Here is a 27,291-nt window from a genome sequence, read left to right as displayed (position 1 = left end):
ACAGCTGCTTGTAGATAATGAGAAGTAATTAGTATTGAACACAACATCATCAACTCATTACTAAAAGAAATGTAATAGCCCAATATCACTCAGTATTTTCCTTAAATGGTACTTAATAGAAAAACAAAATACCGTACTTAAAGAAATGATGATACTCAGCCTGCGTATGCAGTAAAACGTCTTCCTCATTAAAGAGTTTTGTCTCCTTCGAGCAGCAAATAAATCAGTCGTCTGTTGAGAGTGATAACAGTAAATGGGAGGACGATGTGACTGCTGAGAGCACAGATATGATACCAGTGTATACAATTAAAATATTAAAATAATTGTAGGTCGCTAGAAAATAGTCACACGCAGTAAAAGAAACAAATGAAATCCCGATGTGTAAAAACCTGTTTAAAATGTATATTTAAAGAAAACAGATGGAGCCAAACAAAATAAGAGTATTAAACACATTCAAATTAAAGGGTTCAATAAGAAGTTAAAGTTGCTGAATGAACAGCTGTTTCTATGCGCTTCCATGAAAATACGCTGCCTGTGGCCTCACAGCACCGTGACCCTGAACTGCGTAAAACGATAGAGAGATACTGACAGCAGCCTGAGTAACGTGTCAGTGCTGCTGAGATTATTGGCACTTTATGGTACTTTAGTGTTTTCCTGAGTCACTTTACTTAAAGGTTTAATGTCTTACTTTTGTACTTCTGTAATTATCTCACTGCTTTTGTTTATTTCTGTTTGCGTGGTGTTTTGGACTCTGTGTTCTGAAAGCAAGCACTTCTTTGTGCATCAGCAAGCTTTATTAAAATGTTCTGTTCTTCTGCATTTGGTTCTTTTTAAAATATCTGATGATTCAGACGAACTGGAACGCCTTAAAAATGAAAATATAAGTTGAACAAATGTCATTCTTTCAGCAACATTTCAGTGTGATTTGTCATGTTTCGGTATCTGTGCATAAAGAACAAAAGCAGCCATTTACCCAGCGACTGACCGCTGGAACAATAAAGTAGTGAAACTTATGCTTTCTGGGTTCTTGTCGTAGATGCAAGCTTGCTACGTTACCCTTCCTGCCCCACGTTTCCATCATGTTTTCTTCTGTGGTGCCAGGAAATGAAGCAAGGCAGGGCGAGCCCCCGGCTCGTCAACGCTGCCTCTAAGAATTAGACATTAAAACTAATTCCAGGGATTCTGGGTCAAAATTTTAAAATGCATGTTCAGTTTTTTTCTTTTGGCATGTTATTTCCAGGTCGTGACAACATTTTTATTTTCTAAAGCCCTCTGTACATCACACTGTTAGTTTTAATATACATCTACACCTCCATCATTCCTCTCGGTCACGTCAGCGTAGAGAACAAAGATTGTGCAAATTTGAATGTACATTTCTTTTATTTAACACCTCTGAAATAATACAATCATTCTTAACTGCAGCTCAAGAAAGTTCAAAGTTTCCACACATATTTCTCTTTTCATGAGATTTGAGCTCCTGACAAGTTTCAAAATGCTCAAATTTCTGTGTAGCCTTGATCAGCATGCCTGAGCGAAAGCTGCAAATGAACAACTCGACTGTGGGAACGTTTGATAATGGAATCATTTCAGCAGACAAATTTAGCCAAATTTTGAAGGGAACGTATTCACAAGCGAGCGGAAAGAGTTACGCACCATACAAGCTGGTAATTTTTTAGTACAAACACACATAGATACATATATACACACGCACACACACAAAAGCTTGCCCATTCATTGACATATATGCATTATGCATTTAGTGAACAAGCAGAGTGGCACAGTAGTCCATGAATGGATCACATGGATCACATGACATAAGCATCCAGAAGAGCGTGAGTCACATCTCGACTACGACGCTGCCACTTGAGTTAAAGGTTCCTCCAGATACTGGACCAGAGCTTCTGCCTACAATCACAACACACACAGCACAGTTATGTTTGGACTAAATACATATCTTTTCAGCATAACAAAGTATTATCATAAATAATCAATATAAATTCTACTTGCATAACAACCTTCTGATGTGAACAGGACAACCTGTATTTCGTTGTGACATGATATTTGACTCAATACATTAAATTTTAATTTTGATCAACATAAATGTTAAATGATGAGCGGGTGACATGTTTTATGATGCTTATAAATGTTAATCATTATCATTGAGAATGTGATTGAGACTAAATTTTAAATGTCTCTTGTGACATGTCATGAACTTGCAAGAAAATTTTGCTTTCTTGGAAGAAGAAAATTTAGTGATGTAGTATTTATTAATTAATTAATTTTTATAAATCAGCTTGGTTGAATCTATCCACAATGGAAAACAAATGGAACAGAAAGCCTTGCCTTGTTCAGACATCTGTTATCTGTTACCCGGACGTCCTGAATACAATACGAGATTAGTTAGCCTCCGGAGGTTGTGTCAGCAGATTAGCTGACTGGGAAAAGTGGCTAAAGTTCTGACTAAGAAAAATTGGAAGCACATTCAAAAAGATGGACATAGTCTTAAAAAAACAAAAACAAAGCTCAGTCATACTGAACTCATTATAAGAGGCACTAGTTCACTGTTACCTCTGAGTCAGACTTTTGTTAAACTAAAAGCATGTTTTGCCAAATTACATCAAACTGCTGAACTTCCTTCATTAGCAGAAATCCTCTGCCTCCGTAAAAGAACTCTGAAGTAAAGCGGAGGTAAAATTAAAAACACAAAAAGCTAAAAATAAATAAAAATCCTTGTTGTTTCATGTATTTATGTGCAAACAAATAATGAGCCACACTTTACCCTCAGCTGTTTCTATATTAAATCCATTCTCAGCTGGTCTGGAGGCTCAAAATAAGAGTTTTTATTCATTATTTTGTCTTTGCATGCGAGAGCTTCTATATGATTTAAAGAGACATAAAAGTACTGCGATCATTCATGTTCAGTCACAGGTACTGACAATAGCAGAAGAGTAATAAGCAGCTACTGAAAGAAGCTGCTTATTACTATTACAATGTTTACGCTGATTTAAGAAGATTTCTTTTAAACTTTACAGTAAACTGAATTTAAACCTGCCAGTCGGAAAAAATAAAAGTATTTAGTGACATCTCACAGGCTTTAGAAAAGCATGACAGGCAATAATTGCCAGTTACAGAATCAGTATATTAAACTGTTGATTCAATGCGTCAAAGACACCGGCCGGCTGCCAAATTCAATATGCTACAGATGTTAAGGTTTCTATTTTTTCTGTCCATTTAGATTTGACTAGAACACTTAGTCTGCGCGTAAAGTCCACTTAAAATAGTAAAACAACATGCTGGGAAATCAGTTATTGTCTCAGATGCTTAATAATATAATTAACGACTTATGGATTTAATAAATATTAATATTAATTAATTACATTTCTGATTTTTTTTAACTTAAAAAAAACAACTCACAAATTGGCAACAAAGAGAACTTTTACTTTATATGAGTAAATTTCCAGTATTTTCAAACCTGGCCCTAAATCATTAATAGAAACAGTAACAGTTGTTGATGATCCACATTCAGGATATGAAACATTATCTCATGAAAAGGCGGAGTTTAACCTCTAACCTTGGCTTTAAGCATCCCGAAGCCCACCGTTTCTTTGGCGTACATGCACAGCAGCAGGTTGGCGACACGAGTAATGGCCACTCTTCCCTCCTGAGAACGACAATGTTAAAGGGAAGAAGACCACAGTATCTCAGTTTATTACTTAATGATCGCTCCACTTTTTCTCACATCACACAAATCTTTCACATATACCTGAAAAAAAAGTAATAAAAGATGATGGAACAGCATGTCTCACCATACAATCCATGAGAATGAATTTGAGTTTGTCTTCGTTAAAGGCTTGATGGCCGTTCTTGTCATAAGCTGCCCAGATGTTGCTGGCGATAGCAGCTGTCACTCGAGCGTCGGTGTCCCCGTACCCAGAGTACGCCAGCAGTGAGCCTTCATTATTCAGTAAGCTGATGAGAAACCACATAACCAGCAGATTAATATTAAATTAATATAATAACTTTCAGAGCACAAAGTTACCAACTAAACAGAATATATACTCTAAGGTGTATACTACACGAAAATGTATTTTATTTGTATAGGATTTCTTACTACACCATTTTACTAGGCAAGTCTGTTTAAGTAGTTTAGGCCTACTTTGAAAGTTAGGACAAAAACACCATATGTACAGTGGTCCCAGTGGTAACGGAGCAGATCCCAGGAACAACAACGGAGATCTCTGTCCAGAGGAGCACAGTCCTCGGGGCAGCAAAGATACTGTGCAGGACCCTAAAAGCTCCCAGGCCTCCCAGGGTAGAGGTCTGGGAGCTTGAAGGACCCCTGCAGTGGCAAGAGTTTTTTTTTTTTTATTATTATTATCCCCATTAAAAGCGTATATAAATGGTGTCATATACCAACTAATGACAGAAATAGTGATGACTACTTGATTCTATAGGTGTGATTTCTTTTTCGTTTTCAAAGAGGAATTTTGGTGACACCTACTCAGGTAAACACAACTGATCAACATATAGTCTCCGTCTGTATTATCTTACACAAAAAAATCGTTTTAGTACATATCTGATGCCCTTTTTCCTCTTAGTGGAAAATATCATTACATAAACGGTTATTTTAGTTTGTAACTGTGTATTATTTTGATATAAAATTAGGACAACATTGTCAAATTTACAAAACTAAGTAGGTAAACAAACAACTGTTTATTTTATGCTTAAGGAAATTAAACCCCTGTGGGGAAAAATGCCTGACATGAACCCTTATCAGTTATTTGGGACATTATACTGAGACGGAGATGATGATCCGATACACTGACTATATAATAAAGTACCCTGAAGTTTGCGTTGAGCACTTTCAAACAGACTGTGCTGGTCGTGAAACATTAGAAGCTCCTTTATGCAGGATGCACACTGTTTCATATAATTACGTTTTAGTCGCCCCGCAGGGGTTATATTCAGTTTTATCGAATATTCAGAAGACTTATCATGTGTATTGCCTTTAAATTGATATGTAATCGTCAAAAAATGCACCGCTGAAACTCCAGCAGCAGTTAGCATGTGGCTAGCTTGCGGCTAGCTCGCCGTACTCACAGAGTGCTCTGGACTCCGTTTGTGTTCGCCTGGCTGAGAACCTGCGTCAGCGCCTTCGGCCGTAACATGGCTGTTCACCCTCTGATATAAGAGATCGAATATAATAACACTTATTGAATTTACGGGACGCGACGAAGAGCTTTAAAGTGCCCAAACTGCTCAGAAACACACAACCAAGTCAGCTGATTCGGTTTTCATTTCCGGGTCCGATCGCAATGCATCACGGGAAATGTAGGTATTTCAAAACCTTATTTCACCCCTAAATTCTTTTATAAATACCACACACAGACCACAACGCATGCGTCAGGGTCAGTGAAGGTTAAAAAAAGACCAGGGAAAAAGGGAGTGAGTGGATGGACGTCGTGAGGGAGCAAAATCACTAAGAAAATTATTTTTTCATTTTTTTAATACAATTTTTTAAAACACCTTTTAAACAAAATATCAAATATTCTGATAAATATAAATATCATAAAATCAGATTTTAGATCAGATGCAAATTTGTGAAAAAACACATGGAAAATTGTGTTGTTTTTTTTTATTTGATGAGCTTTGCAATCTGTCCAAGGGTATCCTGTCATTCGCCCCATGAACCGTCCCCCCGACACTAGACTGAATACCTCAATTCAGTTTTCAAAGAAAACAAAATTAGAAGACCATCAATAGTCCTGTCCAGTAATATCCTTTATGCTGTCTTTGACGCTCATAAATGTGTATGTGTTTATGGCGTTTTAACCGTTTTAACCGTTTTTTCAGTGTCCTGTTACACACTTGTAAAATATGCATTTTTTTTTTTACCATGCTTGCTATCCCATGTTTACCAACATTACAATATTAAAGAGACCCTTAATTTGCCTATTTATTACTCACTTTGACATGTAGAGCCTTGATTCTAACAATTTCATGTCTAACACTGATAAGATTACAAAGATCGTGGTATATACATAACATTTTTCTTTTCCTGATTTAAATAATAATACACATTAGAGGTCCAGCTGGTACCTGCTCCTTGAATCTGTATGACTTGGCTTGCATCCACCAATAGTCTTGGGTTGGTCAACATCAACAGTGCTCTCAGAATCAGTGTCTGCTAAAAGTTTGGATTTCTGCATCTTCATGGAAAATTACAAACACTGGGATCAATCTGAATGTCATTAGTAACACACTATTTCTCTTCTTAGAGGACAGGAACCGGTGAGGTATTCTTGGGTGTTCCTGTCACAGTAGTGACCTTCTACACCTGATCTGAAGAACAAAGAAAGCCTGCCCATGTTCTGCTACTACACATTTTACCTAATCAAGTTGTTCTTGGGTTCATTTTCCTATCAACAGAACAAAGAAAGGAAGACTAAACTGAAAGAATAAACAGTCGAGTCCAGTCAGGACAACTTTCCTGCAACATCAACTCTAAATCAAGGCCAACCTAACGAGTCTGCCAGACTACAGCAACATTTACCATAAGGTCTTCATTTTATTGGCACAAGTTCTCTCTGAAACCTGTAAGAGCTGACATTTATTGTATTTTTCTTCTCTGCCCAAATAGCTACGACATCATTTTCACCCTGATCTTCAACATTCTTGTTTTTTTTCCTGTTAGAATTTTGTTTTTGTTATGGGCAGTTTCCTCTGTATATTCTCACAGGAGATACTGATTTTAGTCATTCAATCGTACTGAATAAACATGTCTTTAAAACAACATGCTTTGAACTGCCAGATATCTATTTAAAGATCATTCAAGCAGCTGAGACCATATAGAGGGACTCACTTACAGTGCAAAAGGTCAGTAAATAGTTCTATATTTTCAAAGCGTGGGTGATGATTATCAACAGATCTGCTCAGTAAGCTCGGTCAACAGCGCTACACCCAGTCAGTGATAAGTTTAGTCATCAGCCACCTCCCTCTCTGAACAACAGACTTGGTATCGCTTTTGATTAAACTTTGCAAACACTACCTTCACTGGAGTTACTCAAATCCTCGATCTGCACTAAAATGCCCTGTAATCTTATCAGTTTTAACCCTGTTTTTATGAAGAGAACAATCTGTTCAGATGACTGCTTGGATTTTAGGGAACACCTTCTCAAACATCACAATCTGAACAAACATTTAAAGACCTATCGAGATCAGTCAATCTGTGGCATACACCTAGAATTTTTCTGATAACTGAACCATATAAGTCTCAGGTTTTTGCTGCTCTGGATGTTGGCTGTGAAATTTCCCTGGCTACAAGGTACAGTTGAAACCTGTAACATAACTGAAATCTTTCAGTTATCTTGCACAATTAATTTGGTTGCATAGGTATTTTTTATTTAAAAAATGGGATGTTAACATAAAAAATGCATAACTTATTCTTGTATTTTCTGCAATTTTCCAGTTGGCTCACATTTCTTCAAGATGAGTGCTGGTGACAAGCGTCTTCTTTTTCATTGTGTTCTTCTGTCTGCCATGTAGGTATCATATGTATCATAAAAACAGGAATACATTATTTTTAACTTGCATTGGCTTTATTGTAACTTCAACAAATCTTCAAAATCTTCAGGGTTTCATGCCATGGCAACAATCCTTTCTTCAATGATAATAAAAACCTCATACTTCCGGCGTCCTACAATATTCCGTGGATGGCTGGCATTGAGGATTTCCGCCCCCTGTCTCTTATCACCATCCCCGGCAGTCACAGCAGCATGGCTCGGCATGGAGGCCCTGAGTCAGAATACCAGGTCCTGTCTCTGAGTGACCAGCTCAGAGCTGGGATTCGTTTCCTGGATCTCAAAGTGTTGGAACTGGAAGGCACCCTCTACGTCATGCATGGGGTGATATATGAGCGCAGCACATTCAGAGATGTTCTGGACACTGTTAAAGCTTTCTTGTCTGAGTTTAACAGTGAGGCTGTGCTCATTAGAGTGGTGCCAGCGATTTTGAACAAGAATAAGGTAAATGAAATGGTGCAGAATCTGATTAGCAATGACCAGCACGTGTGGGTGACCTCTGGCATGCCGAATATAGGCCAGGTGAGGGGGAAATTGGTCTTTTTGCAGAAAAGCACCTTCACACTAGGAATTCCCCTCACAGAGACGGATGAGAATAGCAGCAACAAGGTTAGCAGAGTTAAAGAAGAGGACAACAAACTAATCAAACAGCTGGCCCAAGCCACTGAGGCTTGTGGGGGTGATAACGTTGTTTTGACTTACACAAGTGGCACTGGCTTTGGGACTTTCCTAGGAATGTTTCTGACCCCAAAAAGAGTGGCAGAAAAGGTGAACCCATGGCTCAATCAGTACCTCAGGCAGTTTTATCCCAATCATCCCAGACCATGCTTTGGGATTATTGCCATGGACTTCCCTGGCTTTGACCTCATTCAAACTGTTATCAATTTGAACTGGTGGTAGAGGTTAAGTAGCTTTAACTCCTAATCAAAAGATCGAGAGCTAAAATGACATGCATTACTATGAAATTGTTCCTATGACATTTCTGTCATTCTTCACTGTAAGGCAGTGTTTCCTGAACAGCACAACAACCTCTGATGTTAACTTTGATGAAAGTGAAATCAATAAATCAATCAATCTTATTTTGTTGCCTGTTTTTCAGTGAAGCCTGTTTCAGGCTGTTTCATCTCAGTGACAGTTGAATATGGTTTAATCTGATTTTTATAGTAGGTAAAAGCAACACTATAAATGTAAAGAAAAGTGCATAGTTCAAAAATCAGTAAAGGTATCTGCAAACTATTGTATATACAAGGATCAAAAGTGCAAAAATACATACACACACACACACACACACACACACACACACACACACACACACACACATACACACACATATATATATATATATATATAAGCCCCACACACCTACTGTTTAAATCTTTACACCAGCTCAAAGTGCAAATTTGTAGATTTTCTGCCTGAATAAACTGAGGGGCTGCACAAAGGTTCATAAGATAAATGAACTTACTTTGCAGAGTCCCCAAACTAAAAAGAAGTTGGAAGTGAGCTTAATCGCTCTTCTTTAAAAGCATAGGAGAACGAGGTGTAGAATAAAGTACTGTTTGTTGTTCATTTAGTGCTCCCTCTGCAGATTATGGTTGGGCTTCTCAGTATTGGACTTGGAGTTATCCACTCATGTGCCGAATCAGGGTTTTTGTGGCAAATTGGTTGCACAGGCTTCACATTTTGATCAGGATCATTAGTAAGCAAGCTAACACTTAATTGGGGATATTATTAAAAAGAATTTCAGAAGCACTTTTACCATAAACATACAGTCCTTTAACAATGACACACAAAAATACAAACTTTTGATACAGTAGGGAATTTTTGGGGTTCAGCATCGTACTCTACCTCTGTAAGTACCTCCTAATGACCCTCTTGGGTCAGCTTAAGCAGCTTAAGCTGACGTAAATGACATATTTTACTTTTAATTTAGTGTTTGAGTGAAAGAAAGGAACAAGATGAGGAAAAGGAAAAGCTTGAATTAAAGTTGCAAATTATTTTGATAATTGGAAATTAAACAAAAATATTACTAAAGTGTTCAGTGTGAGTTTTTCAATCAACTGTACAACATATATCCATTACATAAATTAGTTTCATAATTTTTTTCTTTTTTTTTTTGAACATTTTAATTGTAATTTTTACTTTGGGGGGGGGGGGGGGGGGGGGGGGGGTTCTTCATGAAACTTCATGCAAAGTTATCTTCATATACGAAAGGGAAACTAATGTAGTCTTTTATTTTATTATAGACGTTCACAAAAATAACAAAACCTTATAAACATCGTCTAGGAAACGGAAACAGTTACATTTATCAGAGCTAATAAAACCAAAGAAAAATTCTACCTAAATGCTCAAATCTGCTTTAAATTTCTCAGAGATATTTTATTTAGGTTCTGATCAGCAACTGAGCAGAGTTCACTCCACTCCTGCCTGAGTGCAGGTCACGCTGTCCTTCATATCAGTGTGAAATAAAAGAACAAGAGAAGGTCGTTTTATACACATGCATAGAACAGATTGAGTGTCTGATTCAGATCTGGTGACGGGTGTTACCGTAAGCTCTTAATTTTTGGAAATCAAAGCTCTCCAGCAGAGAAGAAACGAGGTAGAAAGTAGACACTGTCATTGCTGTGTCCCTGACATGGTCCTAGTTTTACCCAGGTTACCACAACCCAGCTGAGATTCTGTAGCATAACCTGAAGCGAGATCTTCAATCGAGACAGAATGAAAATACTGATGAGGTGAACCATCTTTTTTTATAAAACAATGGCCCAACATGTATTTTCATTGTGCAACTCTCATAATTAACAGGAAATATCTGGCAGAGGATGTTGCTGCATAAATTCAAGGTATCAGCCTGAAAAGTTCAACAATAACAGAGTGTTGTGAGTTTAATCAGACTGAGTTCAAACACATTTAAGAATAATCAATATCAATCAATCAATCAATGTATTCAACTTTTTTTGAGTTGAATAAAACTGTAATATTTCTTTCCACCAGAGAGCGCTGCTGTTTTTCTTTTCAGCATCCTAAATTTAATGGGGCACTAAAATATTTTTAAAGTTATTATGTGACATTTAATACGGAGATTATAGTTTTCAAATACTGATAGTTGTCAAAAGGAATCTTGCACTTTAGCCTCTAAGCTGTCATCTAATCTCACACCAAATATGCCCATTTTATAATTAAAAGTATTGTAAAACGAATAAAAACTAGTAAAAAATAAAGACTAAATGCATTATGCCATGATATTTATTATGTTTATTTTTCTTTGTGTTTAGCTGAATGTTCAGTTGAACTTGATAAAGTTTCTGTATGACTCCCACAGAGGAGGAAACTTCAGGTAACAGGTTTGGCCTGTTAAGCTCCTTCCTCACTGTGTTTCTGTTTTGTTTCTACTTTAACAGCTAAGTGTTCATATTTACTTTGGGTTACAATGCAAATCAATTAAATAGCAGGCAATCTAAATTACACACATCCCTTCTTGTTGTTCTTTATATCTAAAGGAGTCTGCACTTTGACCAATAACTGAAAATCTTAATTCTAATTTAGTAGATTTTTGTTTGTAAAGTGACGCAGCGAATCAAAATCTACACTTTATTGCCAAAAGTTGTCACGTCTGCTGTGGCAGAGGCATGGAGAGCAGATTGCAGCATGCACTGAAGATGGACTGGAACTGAGAGTGAGCCTTTATTACGGCGGAGCAGAATACAAACAAAAGCAAAAGGGGACAGAGACCAAACAAGCCAAACCTAAACTGGGAGAAACCTGAAAAAACAACAACAAAGAAAATAAAAACCTGAGACATGGGACATGCAGTTGGTAATAAGCAGATGGATCAGCAATAAACAGACGAAGACACGGGGCTTAAATACACAGAGGGATGACGAGGGAATGAGACACAGGAGGAGAGCACAGACATAATGAGACAAAGGGGAAGCAAACCTCAAAACACTGAACACAGGACACAAGATGATCAGAGTAAAACAGGAAAGGACAGAAAGTTAAAGTTTGTGCTGTGCTGACTTTCAAATTCAAATGATTATCACTGTCTTTCAGTTTCAGTCTCCAGGATCTCTATGCAAGATGTCTGCGTCCAAAGCTGCTGGGATCACTATGTTTACTTTCACCTCCAACTCCCAAAGTCCCTGCCGTCCTCTGTTCCAGATCCTCAAGAGCCCTTGCTACAGGCCATTGTTCTCCACTGTGTCCAAGCACCTGAGGGGGCCCAGAGAGCTTCTGAGACAGTGTCGGGGGTGGGAAAACCTCAAACAGTCAAATTATTGTGTAAATTTTTTTACTTTTAAAACTTTGAGTGATTTAATGTTACGCTTTTTTGTTTTACTTTTGGTCTCTAATAGATATCACTTATATGGTCATTTCATACATACTGGCTGTAAGCACAGAAACTGCAGTCACCTGCAGGTCTTTATTCTAGCTTAAAGGGAGCTAAAATGGTTTGTTTTATACAGCAGATTAACCAAAGGACTGAATAAAGGCCAATAAGATAAACATTTTTTAGCCTGAACCATGACTCCTGCAACGCTACCCTAGTGGTGTCCCAACAAAGATGGAAGTAATAGGTCCACCTTAACAAACAGCATGGAAACATAAGAAAATAACATTCCATAAGAAGTATGCTTATGTTTGCTGTTCATTCTGTACGTTTACTAATAGTAGTGCTCATTGTACTATTATGCCATGTATGACTGTTCAGTGACAATAAACAGTTATCTTACTTCCTGTTTCACAGGTTCTGCAGGTTAGGATTGGGCTGCTCAGTATTGGACTCGGCGTTATCTTTTCATGTACTAGTCTAAACTATCTTGGTTTCTCTAGCTTCCCATATTGGTCAGGAGCAATGGTAAGAAAGCTAATGTTTAATTAGTGTTTTATTTATTTCAGAAACTTTGTGTGACCATCAAACCAAACAGCATTTCCTTCCCAGACCCCTACAGCTTTTTGGGGCTGTTTTGTTAAATCACATCTGACTCCTCCTCTCATGCAGGAACATAGTACTGACAACATAAAGTGAGGACCATAAGAATGTGGACAGGCACAAAATCAGTAATGTTGCCTCTGTAATCAGTGAAGTGTAGACATTCAATTTTAACTCAAGGGCTGTAAAAATGTATTGTAATAACTTTTTAGAATTTACAGCTAGTTGTACAAATCACTCTCCATGTCTAGGTTCAGTTTGCAGTTTCAGATGTCATTAAAATCATTTAGATGTCGCTTTATCAAACAAAGGTCAACCTACCTGGCCAGTGTTTTCTTTCACATGCGAATCAGAGTCAATCACCTTTAACTGAGCTAAATCTTTTAGTTCTCAGGCAACATTAGAGACAAGTGGATAATGAGAACATGGAAGATAATGCATTTACATAGTGTTATCAACTAGTTAAAATTCATATCATTTTACTATACACACACTTAATCACACACAATTAGGGCAGCAGTTGAGGTTCACCATCTGCCTCCATTGGTACCTCCTGGGGGCCATGTTGGTGCGCAAGTTGCTGTTTACTCAGTGAAAAATAAAGGAATTACTTGTATAGAGTATTTAAACGGAAGTATGTAACTTGATTAAATATTGATTTTTGTGTGTGTGTGTTTCTAGTTCATTGTGCTTGGCATCAAAGCCCTCTTGTTTGATAAGCACCCAACTGGGGTGAGTAATTCAGCTTTATTATATATACATATACTGAGCAAGCATAACATTTGTGTTTACAAAAGGTGACAGAAAGGTGTAAGAATGCACAGTGCATCACTGTTTGTTGCATATGGAGCTGCATGGCTGCACAGGTGGTCTGGTATGATGAATCTTTTTTCTTTTTTTTTACATCACATGGATGGCTGGGTGTGTGTGCTTACCTGGGGAACGCGTAGCACCAGGATTCACTATGGGAAGAAAGCAATGCTGGGGATGCAGTGTGATGCTTTGGCCATTGTTCTGTGTTGGGTCTTGCCATGCATGTGGATGATACTTTGACACAGACCACTTAACTAAGCATTCTTTCAGACCATGTACATGCTTTCATGGAGATGGTGCTCCCTGGTGGTTGTGGCCACTTTCAGCAGAATAAAGCACCCTGCCACAAAGGAAAAATGGTTGAGGGATGGTTTGGGGAGCACAAATGAGTTTGAGGTGTTGGCTTGGTCTCCAAATTCCCCAGATCTCAATCCAGTCGAGCGTCTGTGGGATTTGCTGGCCAAACAATTCCGATCTATGGAAGCCGCACCTCACAACTTACAGGACCTTAAGGGACCTGTGGCTAAAATGATGGTGCAAATATTACACCATCATCTTTTCTACATGATACATGTAGCAGTAGATATCTCCAAATATGCACCCACATTGTGTTGAACAGCGTTGAAGAAATTTCCTCCAGTGAACAGGAGTCACACAGTGACTTCCACTGTGGAGACAAACTGTTAAAGTTGAAGCATTTGTTGGCTTTTTAAGTTGTCTGAGTGTTAAATGCATATTTTGTTGTGCATAAAGTGACACAAGTCTTGTATTTTAGGTCATACTCAACATGATTTTGTATCTCATTTTTGTTTTTGTTTCTAATGTCTCTGTAAAGCACTTTGAATCACCTTGTTGTTTAATTGTGCTATACAAATAAACTTGCCTTGCCTTGCCTAGTTCACTGAGTTTTGAATGAATATGGACAGTGGACAACAAACAGTGACGTGTGTATCTCTACATGAAGTCTGTGTGGTCACTGCTCTTTGAGATTTGAGTGTGTCAGCACCTTGTCAGGAACTTAGCCCACATTATTTTTCTCTTTTAGAGCACTGATGACCCAGAGCTCCACAAACCAGTGCTGATAGAAGTGACTGCGCTGCCTGTGGTCTGAACATCTTGACTCTGTGTAATGTCACATCAGCGATCAACAAAAATTGTGACTGTACGGCCTCCAACTTCTGAGAGTTTTCTAAATGTTCCTAAAAATAATCATATTTAATTTTTTTAAAGAAGTCCCCTGTAACTGTTATATAATTCATTTTGCTTGTATTTTTGAAATTTTATTTTTAGAGAATTTTATATTAAACTTCAACATTAAGCTTTTTGTGTGAAAACAGGAACATGTCTGAAGATTACCGTTACTAACATTTTTAGGTGTCATGGTGTAGAATATCTGAATTATAGCACTGTGTATATTTACTCTGTTACTGACGAACTTAGACTTAGTTACTTTTTATTGTAATCAATTACTCGACCCGTTCAGTAAAGACATAAACACACAACAATGTTTGCCTCAGATCAAACCTTTGCGACACTGTTGCTGTGACACAATTTGTCCACCAGGGAGCACTGTTCTCTTGTCACAATTGTAATGAGGTTGGAGGTTGAAGGCACACGGAGAGAGTTAAGGGGAGCGACCGCAGCAGCGGCGGAGCAGGTCCGGAGGCTGAACTGCTCTCCCAGCTGTCCAGAACTTTGTTTTTAATGGATTCTTGTGCTCCAGTTTGTTTTCCTCTTTTTTTGGGTTCATCTGCTAACCTCCCCTCTGTCTCCATGGTTCATGTTTTCAGATATTTCCAGGTTTCATTGTTTTAGTTTCTCAGTGTTTAGGGTTTTCTTAGTTCTCGTCCTGTTTGTGTTTTCGTTTATTTTATGTATTTTTTTTTGGCCACAATAAAGGCTCACTTTTTGTCAAGTTCAGTCCTGCCTCTCGTGTGTCTGCTTCTTAGTCCACACTTCAACACACTGGCTACCCAGCCATGACAACAGCCGAGTTGTGGTCAGCTGTCCAGCACATCAAGTAATCCATATTACAAGTAATCCATATTACAGCATGAGTAGCACTCAGTTAGGTGAAGTGAAAAAACTTCAAACTTGCTGGGACCTGCCCTCATGTGGACCAGCACAGGAAAGGAACTGATTGTTTTATTTTTGGCAATTTTTGCACATTACACTTTATGTAGTCCCGTGTTGACTGTCTGTTATATGTGATTTGTAGCACCGTGGTCTTGGAGGAGCGTTGTTTTGTTTCACAACGTACTGTATCACTTTACATGGCTGCAGTGACGATAAAAACACTTGACTTGACTTAAAGATGAAGATAGAGCTCAATATCAGCGGACATTCATAATGAAAACATCAATGAAGACAAAGGATGCTGGTTGTGGTTTGGAAGTTTTTCAGTATCTTTTCTGCAAAGCACTGCTGGAGGAAGTCACTGCACAGCCTGTGGCATAAACGTCTTGACTCTGTGTACTGAAATATCAGCGATTTACATTCTTACATTCTGACTGTACAGCCTCCAGCACTTCAACTGCAATCATCTGTAACTCTTACATAATTCATTAATGCTTGGATTTTTTTTCCAGTGAACTTTATAGAAAACTTTAAAAGATATCTGCTGGGTATCTAATGAATAGTTGATATCTGGAAGTGCAGAGTCAAAGAGTTCCTTTACTTTGACCAGCCTGGGCTGAACAAAGAGAAACAACGTGGCGTGTTCAAGAAAGCATTAAAAATACAAATGTTTCATTATTTGAGTCAGATTGTGTTTGTGTATGAACGTAAATCAAATCAACATCAAAAGATTTGTTTGTGTTGTCTGTGGAGAAGTGGACACGGCTCATAAGCTTTTACTTATAATTGTACAATAAAGGTACAGTAAGAGTGTTGCTGTGACAACCATAGAGCGCAGTCGTATTTCTTTCCTGGTTTATTTTTTTTCCAAACTGTGCAGCAAACACACCAAGTTTGTTAACAGGTGATTCTTTTAGTCATGTTTGACTGATTGCCCTAATTAATTAATTGTTATTAAATCTTTACCATAAAATTACAGTTTTAAACTAGTCAAGTTTGTTATTTGGTGAATGTCTGAAGTTTAAGTTTGGCATGTTTGCTGAACATATTTGATTCTTGAAATGAACTGACGTAAACTTGTGGCTCCTCCGATGTCACCGCTACCTTTTCTGCAGGTTTAATCTTATACATCATTTTTTTTTTTTTTAAATATAGGGAGAGCATAAAGAGGAGGTGCTATTGGTAGCGGTGTTGCCCAGTTCCTGGTTTCCTCTTTCCAGTGTACCGCTTACTCGATCAGACTCGTTTATTTTTCATAGGCAGTTGTTTAAGTTTTTGTTCTTCACTAACAGGTAAGTCTTGTAGTCATGTTTGATTCAGTAAAAGATAAAAGTCCAAATTTTGTCTTACTTTACTCGCATTTCGCAGAATGTGTATTTGGTAATATTTTGACTTGAATTATTTTGGATGAGGATAAAGTGTAAGATAATGCTGATTTTCAGTTTTTACTTTACAATTCGGTTTAGTGTAATATTTACCGTTAAGTAGTGTTTTCTTGCCTTATTTAATTTTTTACATATGGTTCTATTAATACATGTTAATTGCGCACAGGGCGACGGCATTGTGGAGTGTAGTAATGGAGGGTTAAACTGCTTCGGAGTCAGTTTTCTCACCGTGTTTGGGAGTGTACAGGGACATTCAGGGTGATTACGGTGAATTCCAGACTTTGGAAATAAATGTTTGCATGCTTGTTTTCAACTAGCGGACTTTGTGGATTATTTTTCAACTGCCCAAGAACACGTGTACGGTCTGACTAGCAGCGGGTGCTTCCGCGGTAATATTCAGCTTGTAATTCAGACTAATTAAGAGTTGTGTCTTTATGTAAAAAATTGTTGATTAAGCTAATCGTTTTTCATCGATCTCCATGTTGTAAGTTTAAACAACATCAGAAAAGACACAGGTTGAAACTAATTTTATGATTTCTGGGTAACAAAAATACAACTTCTAAAGTTAATATTAGTCTAATCATTAATATAAAATATAGTACATATATTTATCCATTGGTACAGGTGTTCCAGGTTATGGATGTAAAACAACACAAAAGAGGCAACTAGCCAATTTTAACATTACTTCCTTGTTCCTGAACAAGAGCGTGCAGTAAATAAAGCTGGGGGATGGTGCTGACTTCACTGGAGTTTTTAAAATGTGTTACATTAAATAGAAAGTTTCTATTATCTAGCTTTGCTGATATAAATGTGGTGAAAATTATTGAGAGAGAGAGAGAGAGAGAAAGAGATTTTAATTTAAAAACTGAAGGAGCAAGGAGAAACAATTCAGCAAAAATGAATGATTAAATAAATAATCATGACAACTTTATGTGAGGCAGAGGCAGGAAGTGGACTCAAACTCATGACTCAAACACGAAAAAGTAACTTAGGTCGGCAGGTTTATTGGTGGGGAAACTCCTTCATAAAAATAAACTCGCAGAAAAACAAACCAAAAAACCTTGAGAATAAATAAGAACAGAACACTGGAAACTAAAATTAAATCTCCAGGAAACTAGAAACATAGGACTGAAACCGGAAACACGGAGAGACTTGCACACACAAGGAGGTACAACAGGACAAAAGGCAAAGGAAAACACAGGGTTTAAATATACAAGGGAATAATGAGGGAATGGGGAACCAGAAGGAAGCACATCTGGGATTAATTAGACATAACAAGACAAGGGGAAACAAAACTAGCCAATTGCAGTTTTCAAGAATGGCCACTACTAAGTTTTAATATTACTCTTATTATTTTGTGACCCAGAAAGAGTAAACGTTTAACATATTTTCAGGCGAGGATGTAGCTGTGTGAACTTCAAATATCTGCTCGATTTATCAAGACATCACATATTTGCACAAGTGCTTCGACGTTTTCGGAGACATCTGTTACCCACCAGCTCGACAGCTAGTCGGGAGCTCGAGGGTCACTAGAGCCGCCGAGAACGGCACAACTCCCGGCACATCATTTTCACATCACCGCAGTCTTTCACTACTCAGGTTAAACATAATATATAAGTCACTTAGACAACCTAAAAATGTAATTTTTTGGCTTTTTTCAGTGTTTTATTTGTTCGTGAGTAAATCGGTTTGGCTGAGATTAAGGTTATTAGATTAGATAAAATAAAACTTTATTAATCCCCCTCCTCCTTGGTTTTCACACAGCTGACTAAACGTCAAACAGAAAACTGATTAAACAGAAGTGTGAGATGGTCGGGAATTTACACCAGTGTCCTGTTATATTTTAGATAGCAAGGAGCAGACGGCCGAGTTTATTAAACTCCACCGAGACAGCGGTGACGTAAATCTGAAGGCTAGACGGTCCAATTTCACAGCCGTTTACTTCCGGCCTACCCGACTTTCTGAGGACCCGGCCCACGAAGACCGCGAAGGACGGGTCCTCAGGAGGATGCAGCCCATGAATTTGGACACCCCTCTAGACACACTGACATTGGACATGGGACTGTCAAAGTAAAACAGGAAATAAAATGAACATCGAACCAGGACCACAAGACACAACACAAGGAACACAAGGGAGGCACAGAGACAAAACCTAAAGGCTGGAAAATCACAGCGGTGCTAAAGGATAAATAAGGAAAAATAAATACAAAAAAAAAAACAAAACTAATCATGAAAATCCCACATAAACTGAGAACATTGAATAAACAAAAACCAAGTCACCCGACTACGGACCATCACACTTTTACTATGAATCTGATTGTCATTATTATGCCAGAAATTATCTATAGAGACCAAACCCATTTTTGTAGCACACGACAAACTTTTTTCTGCTGTGAAGTGAAAATTTTAACATAGAAGTTTATGACACGTGACCTGCTGTTGTAGCCGACACAGTAAAGTGACTGGGTACATCACTGCGGGATTCCATTTTCAGCACCTGGAGGTTGCCTATATATGTAAAACATTCTTGTAAACTAGTATCAGCACAGTGTTATCCATATGAAGAACCAGTGTCACCTGTTAAAGCCAACTTGAGAGCGTCCAGTGATGTGACAGCCTCCCAGCATCAAGTCGGTTTAATTAATTAAAAGATTACTTTTAAAATTCTGTTTAAAGCTCCTTTGGTGGAAAGTGAAGTTAAGTGAAGGGAAGTGAGGTGTTTGGGTCAAATTGTTTTTCCACTAAGACTTTAATCTGATTCTTATTTCAGCTTTTTCTTGTCTCTCAGTCTCCAGGATCTCAAGACAGGATGTCAGTGATTGTGTCCAAGGCTGATGGGGTCACTGTACTCACTCTGACCACTGACCCCCAAAGTCCTTGGCCTCCTCTGTGCCAGATCTTCAAGAACCTTTGCTACAGTCCAGTGTGCTGCACTGTGTCTCAGCGCCTGAGAAGTCTCAACAGAGCTTCTCAGACAGTGCTGGGGGTGAGCTACAACCATCTACACATCACATTTTATATTATGCCTATTTTTTAATTTGTAGTTTTTTCTTAAACTGCACAATGTTCACTGTTCATACTGTACTTCATTTTTCACAGACTCTGCAGATAATGATCGGGCTTCTCAACATTGGATTGGGATCTATACTCTATAGCACTTGGACCTCCTTTTACTTAAACTACTTAGGCTTTCCATTTTGGTTGGGTGCATTGGTAAGGAAATAATCATGGGTATATGTATATATAAAAAAAAAAATCTGAAGACAAAAAAAAAAAAAGTGTCAGTACTCTGTTTGTGGATGATCGAAACTCTTAGATTGATCTTCAAGTTCCAGCTAGGATGATTTTTGAACCTCTTTATTTGCTCACTCATTGGTTACTTTTAGGCATTGAATAGACTTGGAAAGCTTTAAGAGAAGATCATTTTGGGGTTCAAACATATCTTTCCACAGTGTTAAATATGTGACAGAAAGGTTAAATGCCAAGTTATGTCCAAGTAATATCTACATGTGATGACACCAGTGCACATTTACAAACACCGATTCATAGTTTTGCTAGGTTACATTAAAAAATTAGCTATAGTTCAAAATAGCAGTTTACACAAACAAACTATACAATTGTTCTCTCATGATGAAAGGTTTTATTTACAACTTGGAAAGAAAAGCATCTGGACTTCTTTAGGTTGCTTGAAGACGTTTCACCTCTCATCCGAGAAGTTTCTTCAGTTCCGGAACTGAAGAAACTTCTCTCCTGTTCTTAAGATGGACATGAACTTTTTATTTATGTATTTATTTATTTTGTCTTTTGTCTAGTTCATCATGTTCGGCATTGTGTGCGTTTTGTCTGAGAAGTATCCAAGTCCATGTTTGGTGAGTATTTCAGCTGTAAAACATTTTCATATGATCTCTAAAGGACTTTTTGATGTCATGTGACATCACTAATGTCACATAACTTTGCCGACATGTGGCCAGCAGTAATGTTTTAATGTTCTTCGTTATTAAACATTCGCACATAAATAAGTAACATAATATGCAGTACTTACTTTTAAAAGTTTACTCTTCGGCCGCCCCTTTTCCGCCGTTTTTTTTTCCGGCAAAATTATCCACACCCACCGACGCGCTAAGCATTCTGGGATATGTTGGGCCACGAAGTCTACACCGCCACATCCTTAAAATTCAGTGAAATGAAGGACGCATTTGAGGGCCGCATTTCAAGCAGCCTTCGAATTGGGACAGCCTTTGTCGCGTCACTGTGCTGTAATTGGCCTTAAAATGCGGCCTTTAAGGCTGCAGACCCTGAATTGGGATACAGCCAGAGACTAAATACACATAAGGGATGATCAAGGGAAGTGGCCACACATGGGAGCACAGCTGACACACATGAACCTAAAGACAGAACAGGGGAAGTGAAACTAAATACACTGACATTGGACACAGACTTCCAAAGTAAAATAGGAAACATAACACATGCGCACTTGACTAGGGAATACAGCAGACCATAGAACACAGGAACCAAAAGACTAGAAAAGATAAACTATGACAAAATCAAAATTCAATAATGATACAAAACTCAAAACACTGGGTCACCGAACCAGGACCATGACACCAGGTCTTAGGGTAGAGGCCTTAAAAAGTGCAATCCAATTACATGACAAAAACATTTATCCAGATTAGGGCTGCCATGATTAGTCGAGTTGTCATGATTACGTCAACTAATTTAATAGTGGGCACGTCGTTTGAAACTTTGTAAGATCCTGAAAGACGTAGGAATAAGTAGTAGGATTTAAGAGTGTAATAATGGACTGGAACAGAAGATGGCAGCACTGTATGTACAAGGATGCCAGCTGCCATTAAATGCCAAAGAAGAAGAACAAGAAGAAGTAGCTGTGTCCAAATTTAGGGGCCACATCCTTCAGAGGCTGCATTTGTAGGCCGATTACGTTACAGCGATGCAACAAAAACTGTCCAAATTCAAAGACTCCTCCAAATGCGTCCTCCTTTTCCCCAGATTTGAAGGATGGGTCGGGTGTATCCTTCGTGGCCCAACCTATCCCAGGATTCATAGCACTTAGTTTTAAACTTTTAAGACATATATTACCACCAGCTTGACAGCTAGCCGGGGGTTAGGGTTAGCCGGCGAGAACAGCGAACTCCTGGCACATCATTTTAAACCCACCCATGGTCTTTCGCTAAACATGATATACAAATCATTTAGATAACTTAAAAATATTATTGTTTGTTTTTTGCGCCTTGAGGCGACTTTTGTTGTGATTTGGCGCTATATAAATAAAATTGAATTGAATTGAACTGAACTGAATTTTTTCAGTGTTTTGTTTGTTCCTGAATAGATCGGTTTGGCTAAGATTAAAGTTAGCCAAAGTTAACCCCCACAAAACTAAAAATACAAAATTCCATTCACAGACAGAATCAGATACTTCATTAATCTGAAGTGAAGAATAACATTAACAAACCAAAAACAGAAACCCAAACTTAACATGAAAATAACAACCATCATATCGTAAAGCAGCAACTAGACAGAAACCAACGTTTAGATTAATGAAGAATCCAGGCATGACTATGAAAACATGCGTACTCACAGAGGCTATGATACTTTAGTCTAAGAATGCACTAAGTGTCATTTATGGTTTGGATATTTTCTTGTACATTAACTGGTCATTTTTGTTTTTCAGGTCATCCTTACTGTGATTCTGAATCTGACTGGAGTTGCTTTTGCCATCACAGCCATTGCTTTGTACAGCATTAATTTAGGAGACATTGATTCTTGGTGGAACTGTTATGAATACTACAATGGTTACAATGGCTACAATGGTTACAATGGTTACAATGGCTACAATGGTTACAATGGTTACAATGGCTACAATGGTTACGGGTATGGCAGGGAAACAATAAGGTCTCCATCTTTGGAGGAAAAACTCCTTCAGGAGAAATGCTTGGAGGGCCGAGCAATGCTGGTGGTAAGTTAGGGAGAGCAGAAAGAAAAATAGCACATATACACTATATGATACTATCTTATATACTGCAGTATATATCATTTTGAGACTTTAGATGAAGCACTGTTGTTTGTATCCCATCAGATGCTCCTGAGAAGCATCAATGCTGTGATGATCACCTTGTCTGTTCTGGAGCTCTGTGTTGTGATAAGCTCTGCTGTCCTGGGAATCAAAGCTCTGAGGAACAAAGAAAAAGGACAAAACAAGGTAGATAATGGACAACACAATGGTTCAAACACATTCTGATAAACATGTTAAATAGTAGAAGATGTTGGCTGAACACATGAAGTGTTCTTGCAGGAATTCTGTTTGTTTTGTCTGAATATCAGTGAAACCAGGTAACAGTGAGTCTGTGCAGTGTTCTCATGCTCTCTACCAGTTTGAGTGAGTCAGTTAAAGTTTATATCTGATGTACAGACAGAGAGCAGGATGACAACATAAAACAAAACAACAGCCCATCATGACTTTAAGACATGAAGCTCAGTCAGTCCAGAATATTTGTGGAACTTCAAACTCTTTGTAGAAACTGGCTCCCACGTGGACCGGCCCAGGACAGCAAGTCCAGAGTTCAGGCTGCAGATTTTAGGGAGAGACTGTGTGAATCAGAGCTTCATGGTGGAACTGCTGCAGAGAGAGAGAGAGATCCATGAGGAAGAAGAGCTGTTGGGACTAATAAAAAAATAGACCAGAGGAAGTTTGAACAGCTGTGCCCAACTTTCTGTTAGTGTGGACAACAACAGCTTACCACAGTTTGTTTTAATAACAATAAAATAAATTGTAATTGCACTTTATTTTTAACGTCACCTTAAATGTTGATTCCTTTTTGTATCCCTGCATGAAATTGTCATCAAAGTGTGCGCAGTCATGGTTGTTTGTGACTGGAGGGAGTCGACACTTCATGCACTTTACAAATATTATTTTTCTCTTTTAGAGCACTGACGACCCAGAGCTCTACAAACCTCTGCTGGAGGAAGACGCTGCACAGCCTGTGGCATAAACATCTTCACTCTGTGCATGGAAAATTGATGGATATTGAATGTGGAGTACCTCAAGGATCAGTATTGGGTCCGAAAATGTTTATTATGTATATAAATGATATTTGTAATGTATCAAAGATACTAAAGTTTTATACTAAAGTAATTTTTGCAGATGATACCAATATACTTTGTTCAGGTGTGAAATTGCAACAGGTTTTGGATGTGATCGCACAGGAGTTAAAGATATTAAAGAAGTGGTTTGATAGAAACAAATTGTCATTAACATTAAATAAAACAAAATTTATTTTATTTGGAAATTATAAGAAAAAACATTAACATTGAAATTTGTGTTGATAATATATATCTAGAAAGAGTTAATACTATAAAATTTCTTGGTGTGATCATTGATCATAAGGTCTGTTGGAAATCACACATCACTGAGGGGAGAGTTAGCACGGGGCATTGCTGTCTTGGGGAAAGCAAAACAATTTCTGGATAGGAAAACATTGTATATGTTATATTGTGCTTTACTATTAGCGTACATGAGTTATTGTGTAGAGGTTTGAGGAAATACATATAGAAGTAATATTCAGACTATAATCATAATGCAGTAAAGGGTTATTAGATTGATAAATCAGGAGGGGTATAGGGCTCACACAAATGCACTCTTTATTAGGACGCAAGCTATAAAATTCCAGGATCTGGTCAAGTTCAAAACAGTGCAAATAATATATAAGGCAAGGAAAGGGATGCTCCCAATCGAAATAAGTAAATGGTTCTTAGAGAGAGAAGGGAGATATAATTTTAGAGGGAAGTGGAATTTAAAATTACAAAGAGTAAGAACAACTTTGGAAAGAATGTCTATTTCTATAGCGGGAGTTAAATTCTGGAACGAGTTAGAAGAAGAAATAAAGGTCAGTAGTGATATAAACCAGTTTAAAATAAAACTCAAAAAAGAAATTTTAAATAAGTATAAGAATGAAGAAAACGCAATTAACCCAAGAAAGCAGTCAAAGTGATGTTTGCTTTCCTTTGCAAATGAGTAAATCTAAACATAGTATTGGTTGAATATGAGAAAATATTTTTTGTGACGTCATGTTCTAAGTTGAAACCATTGTATAAGTTTTTGTTGTTCAAATTTAGATGATGAGGAAATTATTAAGATGTAAACCTAAGGGGGTAGAGCTAAATAAGTATATACTTCTGCCTACTCCTTTTCAAACAACTGCATGGAATGATATTATGAAATGTTGGTGAATGTATATGTTTGAAATAAAAATGAACTGAACTGAACTGAAATGTCAACGATTTACACACATTCTTACTAATAACTGACTGATAATATACGAATTATGACTGTGTGTTGACGCAGCGATGTATATCTTATGTTTAATTAGATCCCACCACCTGTTATGTAAAAAATGATTGACAAAGGAAAAAAATAATTGTTACAAGTCATAGTCCTGAGCTCAGATGCTGTGCAATAACCTGAAGTTTATTAAGTCAAAATAAAAACTAGTAACTCTTTTCTTTCTTTTTTACAGAAGTGTTTAAACAGGGAATGTCAGGTGGAGGTTGTTACTTTTAAATGAGGTTTGAAATTTTAAGAAACTCCAGTTTTTACTGTTCCCAGCCTGTGTTGTAAATGAGTTCTTGGTGTGTTCAATAAAACATGAAAAGTTCAGCTGTTATCTTTTTTTCTTCTTCTTCTTTTAAATTCAGATTGTTTGCCTGTAATTGTGAATCAGATCGAGACCAAAACACATTCTCATTTCTTCCAAATGCAAGGAGCCACTCCTGGTAACAGGTCTGCATTTAGTTCCTGGTTTCTGTTTTTCTAACTGCACAGCAAGCAACCAGTCTGAGTTTAGTTTCGTTTCGTTTAGAAGCTTTTTATTATAAGCTACATGCTGTGTTCTAAGTTCAAACTCATTAAAAGACTCATGGAAACATACATGAACTGCTGGAGAAAGTCACTGCACAGCTTATAGCCTAAATGTGTGGCCTCTGTCCTTTAACGTCACTGAGTTGAACAAAGTTTTCTTAGTATCAGTATTCTTGATGTGCTGCTGTTGTGGAAAATCTAACAATAACCTGCAACACACTCACTGAGCTTGATTTGAAGTGGGTTTAATAAACACATTGCAGTGTGGAGAGAGCATCCCACTGAAACACTAGGACCATCTCTGAATTGTTGCCCTTACATCCTATATACGCAGACGCAGACACTCTTAAACAAAGAACATTCCACAGCAGATCAATTATTAGCAGATCCTTAACTGTTCAGTCTAAGAAAAGCTCCAACCAACCGTCACCTCATCTGCAACAGGATGTCCAGAGCCCTCAAGAGGAAAATGAGTCTGCTGTGAAGGTGCAATAAAACTTGGGCCCTACTTGTGATCACATTCCACATGCATACAAACTGGTGACAGGAGTGGTCTTGCTGTACTAAAGTGAAAATATGTGATTAATACATGAGAAAAGGAATCTGCCACCGCACTGCTTGAAGAGTGCATTCCTGCTGTGTCTTGTGTTTCTGACGTTTTGCATTAATTGATTCTGACACAGTCAGTTTTCCATCATTGTTGGTGTTCTTCTTTATCGCTACAGTGAGGTTTTTTGTGGGTAGTGTTTTATATTAATTATTCGTGAAGGTCACAAATATGTGTCATATATTGTGAGGTTTTTATTAAAAATGATTTAAAATTGGAACATGTAGCACAAAATTGATGCCATCTTTAGCTGTTGCATGGTGTTATTGTTTCTAAGTATGGAGGAAAACTCAAGAATGGATTTGAATTTGTGTTTAGCTGCAAAAATAGGATTTGAGTGAGTTTGACAAAAGGCCATTACTCACGCCGGTCGCTTAGAGTACTAATCAGGTGGAACCAGATAATCTTCACATTTTCTTTTACATCACATGGATGGCCAGGTGCGTGTGCTTACCTGGGGAACATGTAGGACCAGGATGCACTATGGGAAGAAAGCAATGCTGTGGGTGTAGTGTTATGTTTTGGGCCTTGCCATCCATGTTGATGATACTTTGACACAGACCACTTACCCAAGCCCCAGACCATGTACACTCTTTCATAGAAACGGTGCTCCCTGGTGGTTGTGGCCACTTTTAGCAGAATAAAGCACCCTGCCACAAAGCAGAAATGGTTGAGGGATGGTTTGCCACACAAAAATGACTTTGAGATGTTGGCTTGGCCTCCAAATTCTCCAGATCTCAAACCAGTCGAGCATCTGTGGGATTTACGGGCCAAATAATTCCAATTCATGGAAGCCACACCTCACAACTTACAGGACCTTAATGGACCTGTTGCGAAAATGTTGGTGTAGATATCACAGCATAATTCTGTACATGATATGTGTAGCAGTAGATAGCCCTATACAATATATGTTACGGGAGTGATGAGTAAGAAAACCCAGACGCGGATCGCTCGTTAAGATTGAACAGTGTCTTTATTTACAGTGAAGCAAATCCAAAGTAATCCATAGTGCTAAGTCCCTTCTG

At 37.9% G+C, this 27,291-nt stretch overlaps 3 protein-coding genes across 4 annotated transcripts; 2 read left to right on the top strand and 1 right to left on the bottom strand.

The window, feature by feature from the left end:
• Nucleotides 1-1,361: 1,361 nt before the first annotated feature.
• On the bottom strand, nucleotides 1,362-5,303 carry lamtor2 (late endosomal/lysosomal adaptor, MAPK and MTOR activator 2). Its single transcript, XM_085292692.1, has 4 exons — nucleotides 5,101-5,303; nucleotides 3,807-3,969; nucleotides 3,572-3,661; nucleotides 1,362-1,905 (listed from the first exon to the last, which is right to left on the bottom strand). The coding sequence occupies exons 1-4, from the start codon at nucleotides 5,166-5,168 to the stop codon at nucleotides 1,849-1,851; spliced, it is 378 nt and encodes a 125-aa protein (XP_085148818.1). The 5' UTR covers nucleotides 5,169-5,303; the 3' UTR covers nucleotides 1,362-1,848.
• Nucleotides 5,304-7,187: 1,884 nt separating this feature from the next.
• On the top strand, nucleotides 7,188-8,606 carry LOC146564902 (uncharacterized). Its single transcript, XM_085290427.1, has 3 exons — nucleotides 7,188-7,324; nucleotides 7,469-7,541; nucleotides 7,634-8,606. Exons 1-3 carry the CDS (start codon nucleotides 7,294-7,296, stop codon nucleotides 8,478-8,480), a joined length of 951 nt encoding a protein of 316 aa, XP_085146553.1. The 5' UTR covers nucleotides 7,188-7,293; the 3' UTR covers nucleotides 8,481-8,606.
• A 7,875-nt stretch (nucleotides 8,607-16,481) lies between these two features.
• LOC146564901 (uncharacterized) lies at nucleotides 16,482-25,452 on the top strand. 2 transcript variants are annotated; one of them, XM_085292690.1, is made up of 8 exons: nucleotides 16,482-16,694; nucleotides 18,635-19,417; nucleotides 19,576-19,773; nucleotides 19,887-20,000; nucleotides 20,600-20,656; nucleotides 22,477-22,761; nucleotides 22,882-23,004; nucleotides 23,729-25,452. In XM_085292690.1, exons 3-8 carry the CDS (start codon nucleotides 19,597-19,599, stop codon nucleotides 23,792-23,794), a joined length of 822 nt encoding a protein of 273 aa, XP_085148816.1. In that variant the 5' UTR covers nucleotides 16,482-16,694; nucleotides 18,635-19,417; nucleotides 19,576-19,596; the 3' UTR covers nucleotides 23,795-25,452. The 2 variants fall into 2 exon arrangements, with proteins under 2 accessions (XP_085148816.1, XP_085148815.1); XM_085292689.1 differs by lacking the exon at nucleotides 18,635-19,417 and having other exon boundaries at nucleotides 16,491-16,694.
• Nucleotides 25,453-27,291: the final 1,839 nt, after the last annotated feature.

This window comes from Mchenga conophoros, linkage group LG11 (assembly GCF_057382185.1).
Source record: "Mchenga conophoros isolate Kocher_MC1m ecotype Shallow Benthic linkage group LG11, M_conophoros_male_GT1.1, whole genome shotgun sequence".
Taxonomy (NCBI): Eukaryota; Metazoa; Chordata; class Actinopteri; order Cichliformes; family Cichlidae; genus Mchenga; species Mchenga conophoros.
This window is presented reverse-complemented; position numbering and strand designations above follow the sequence as displayed.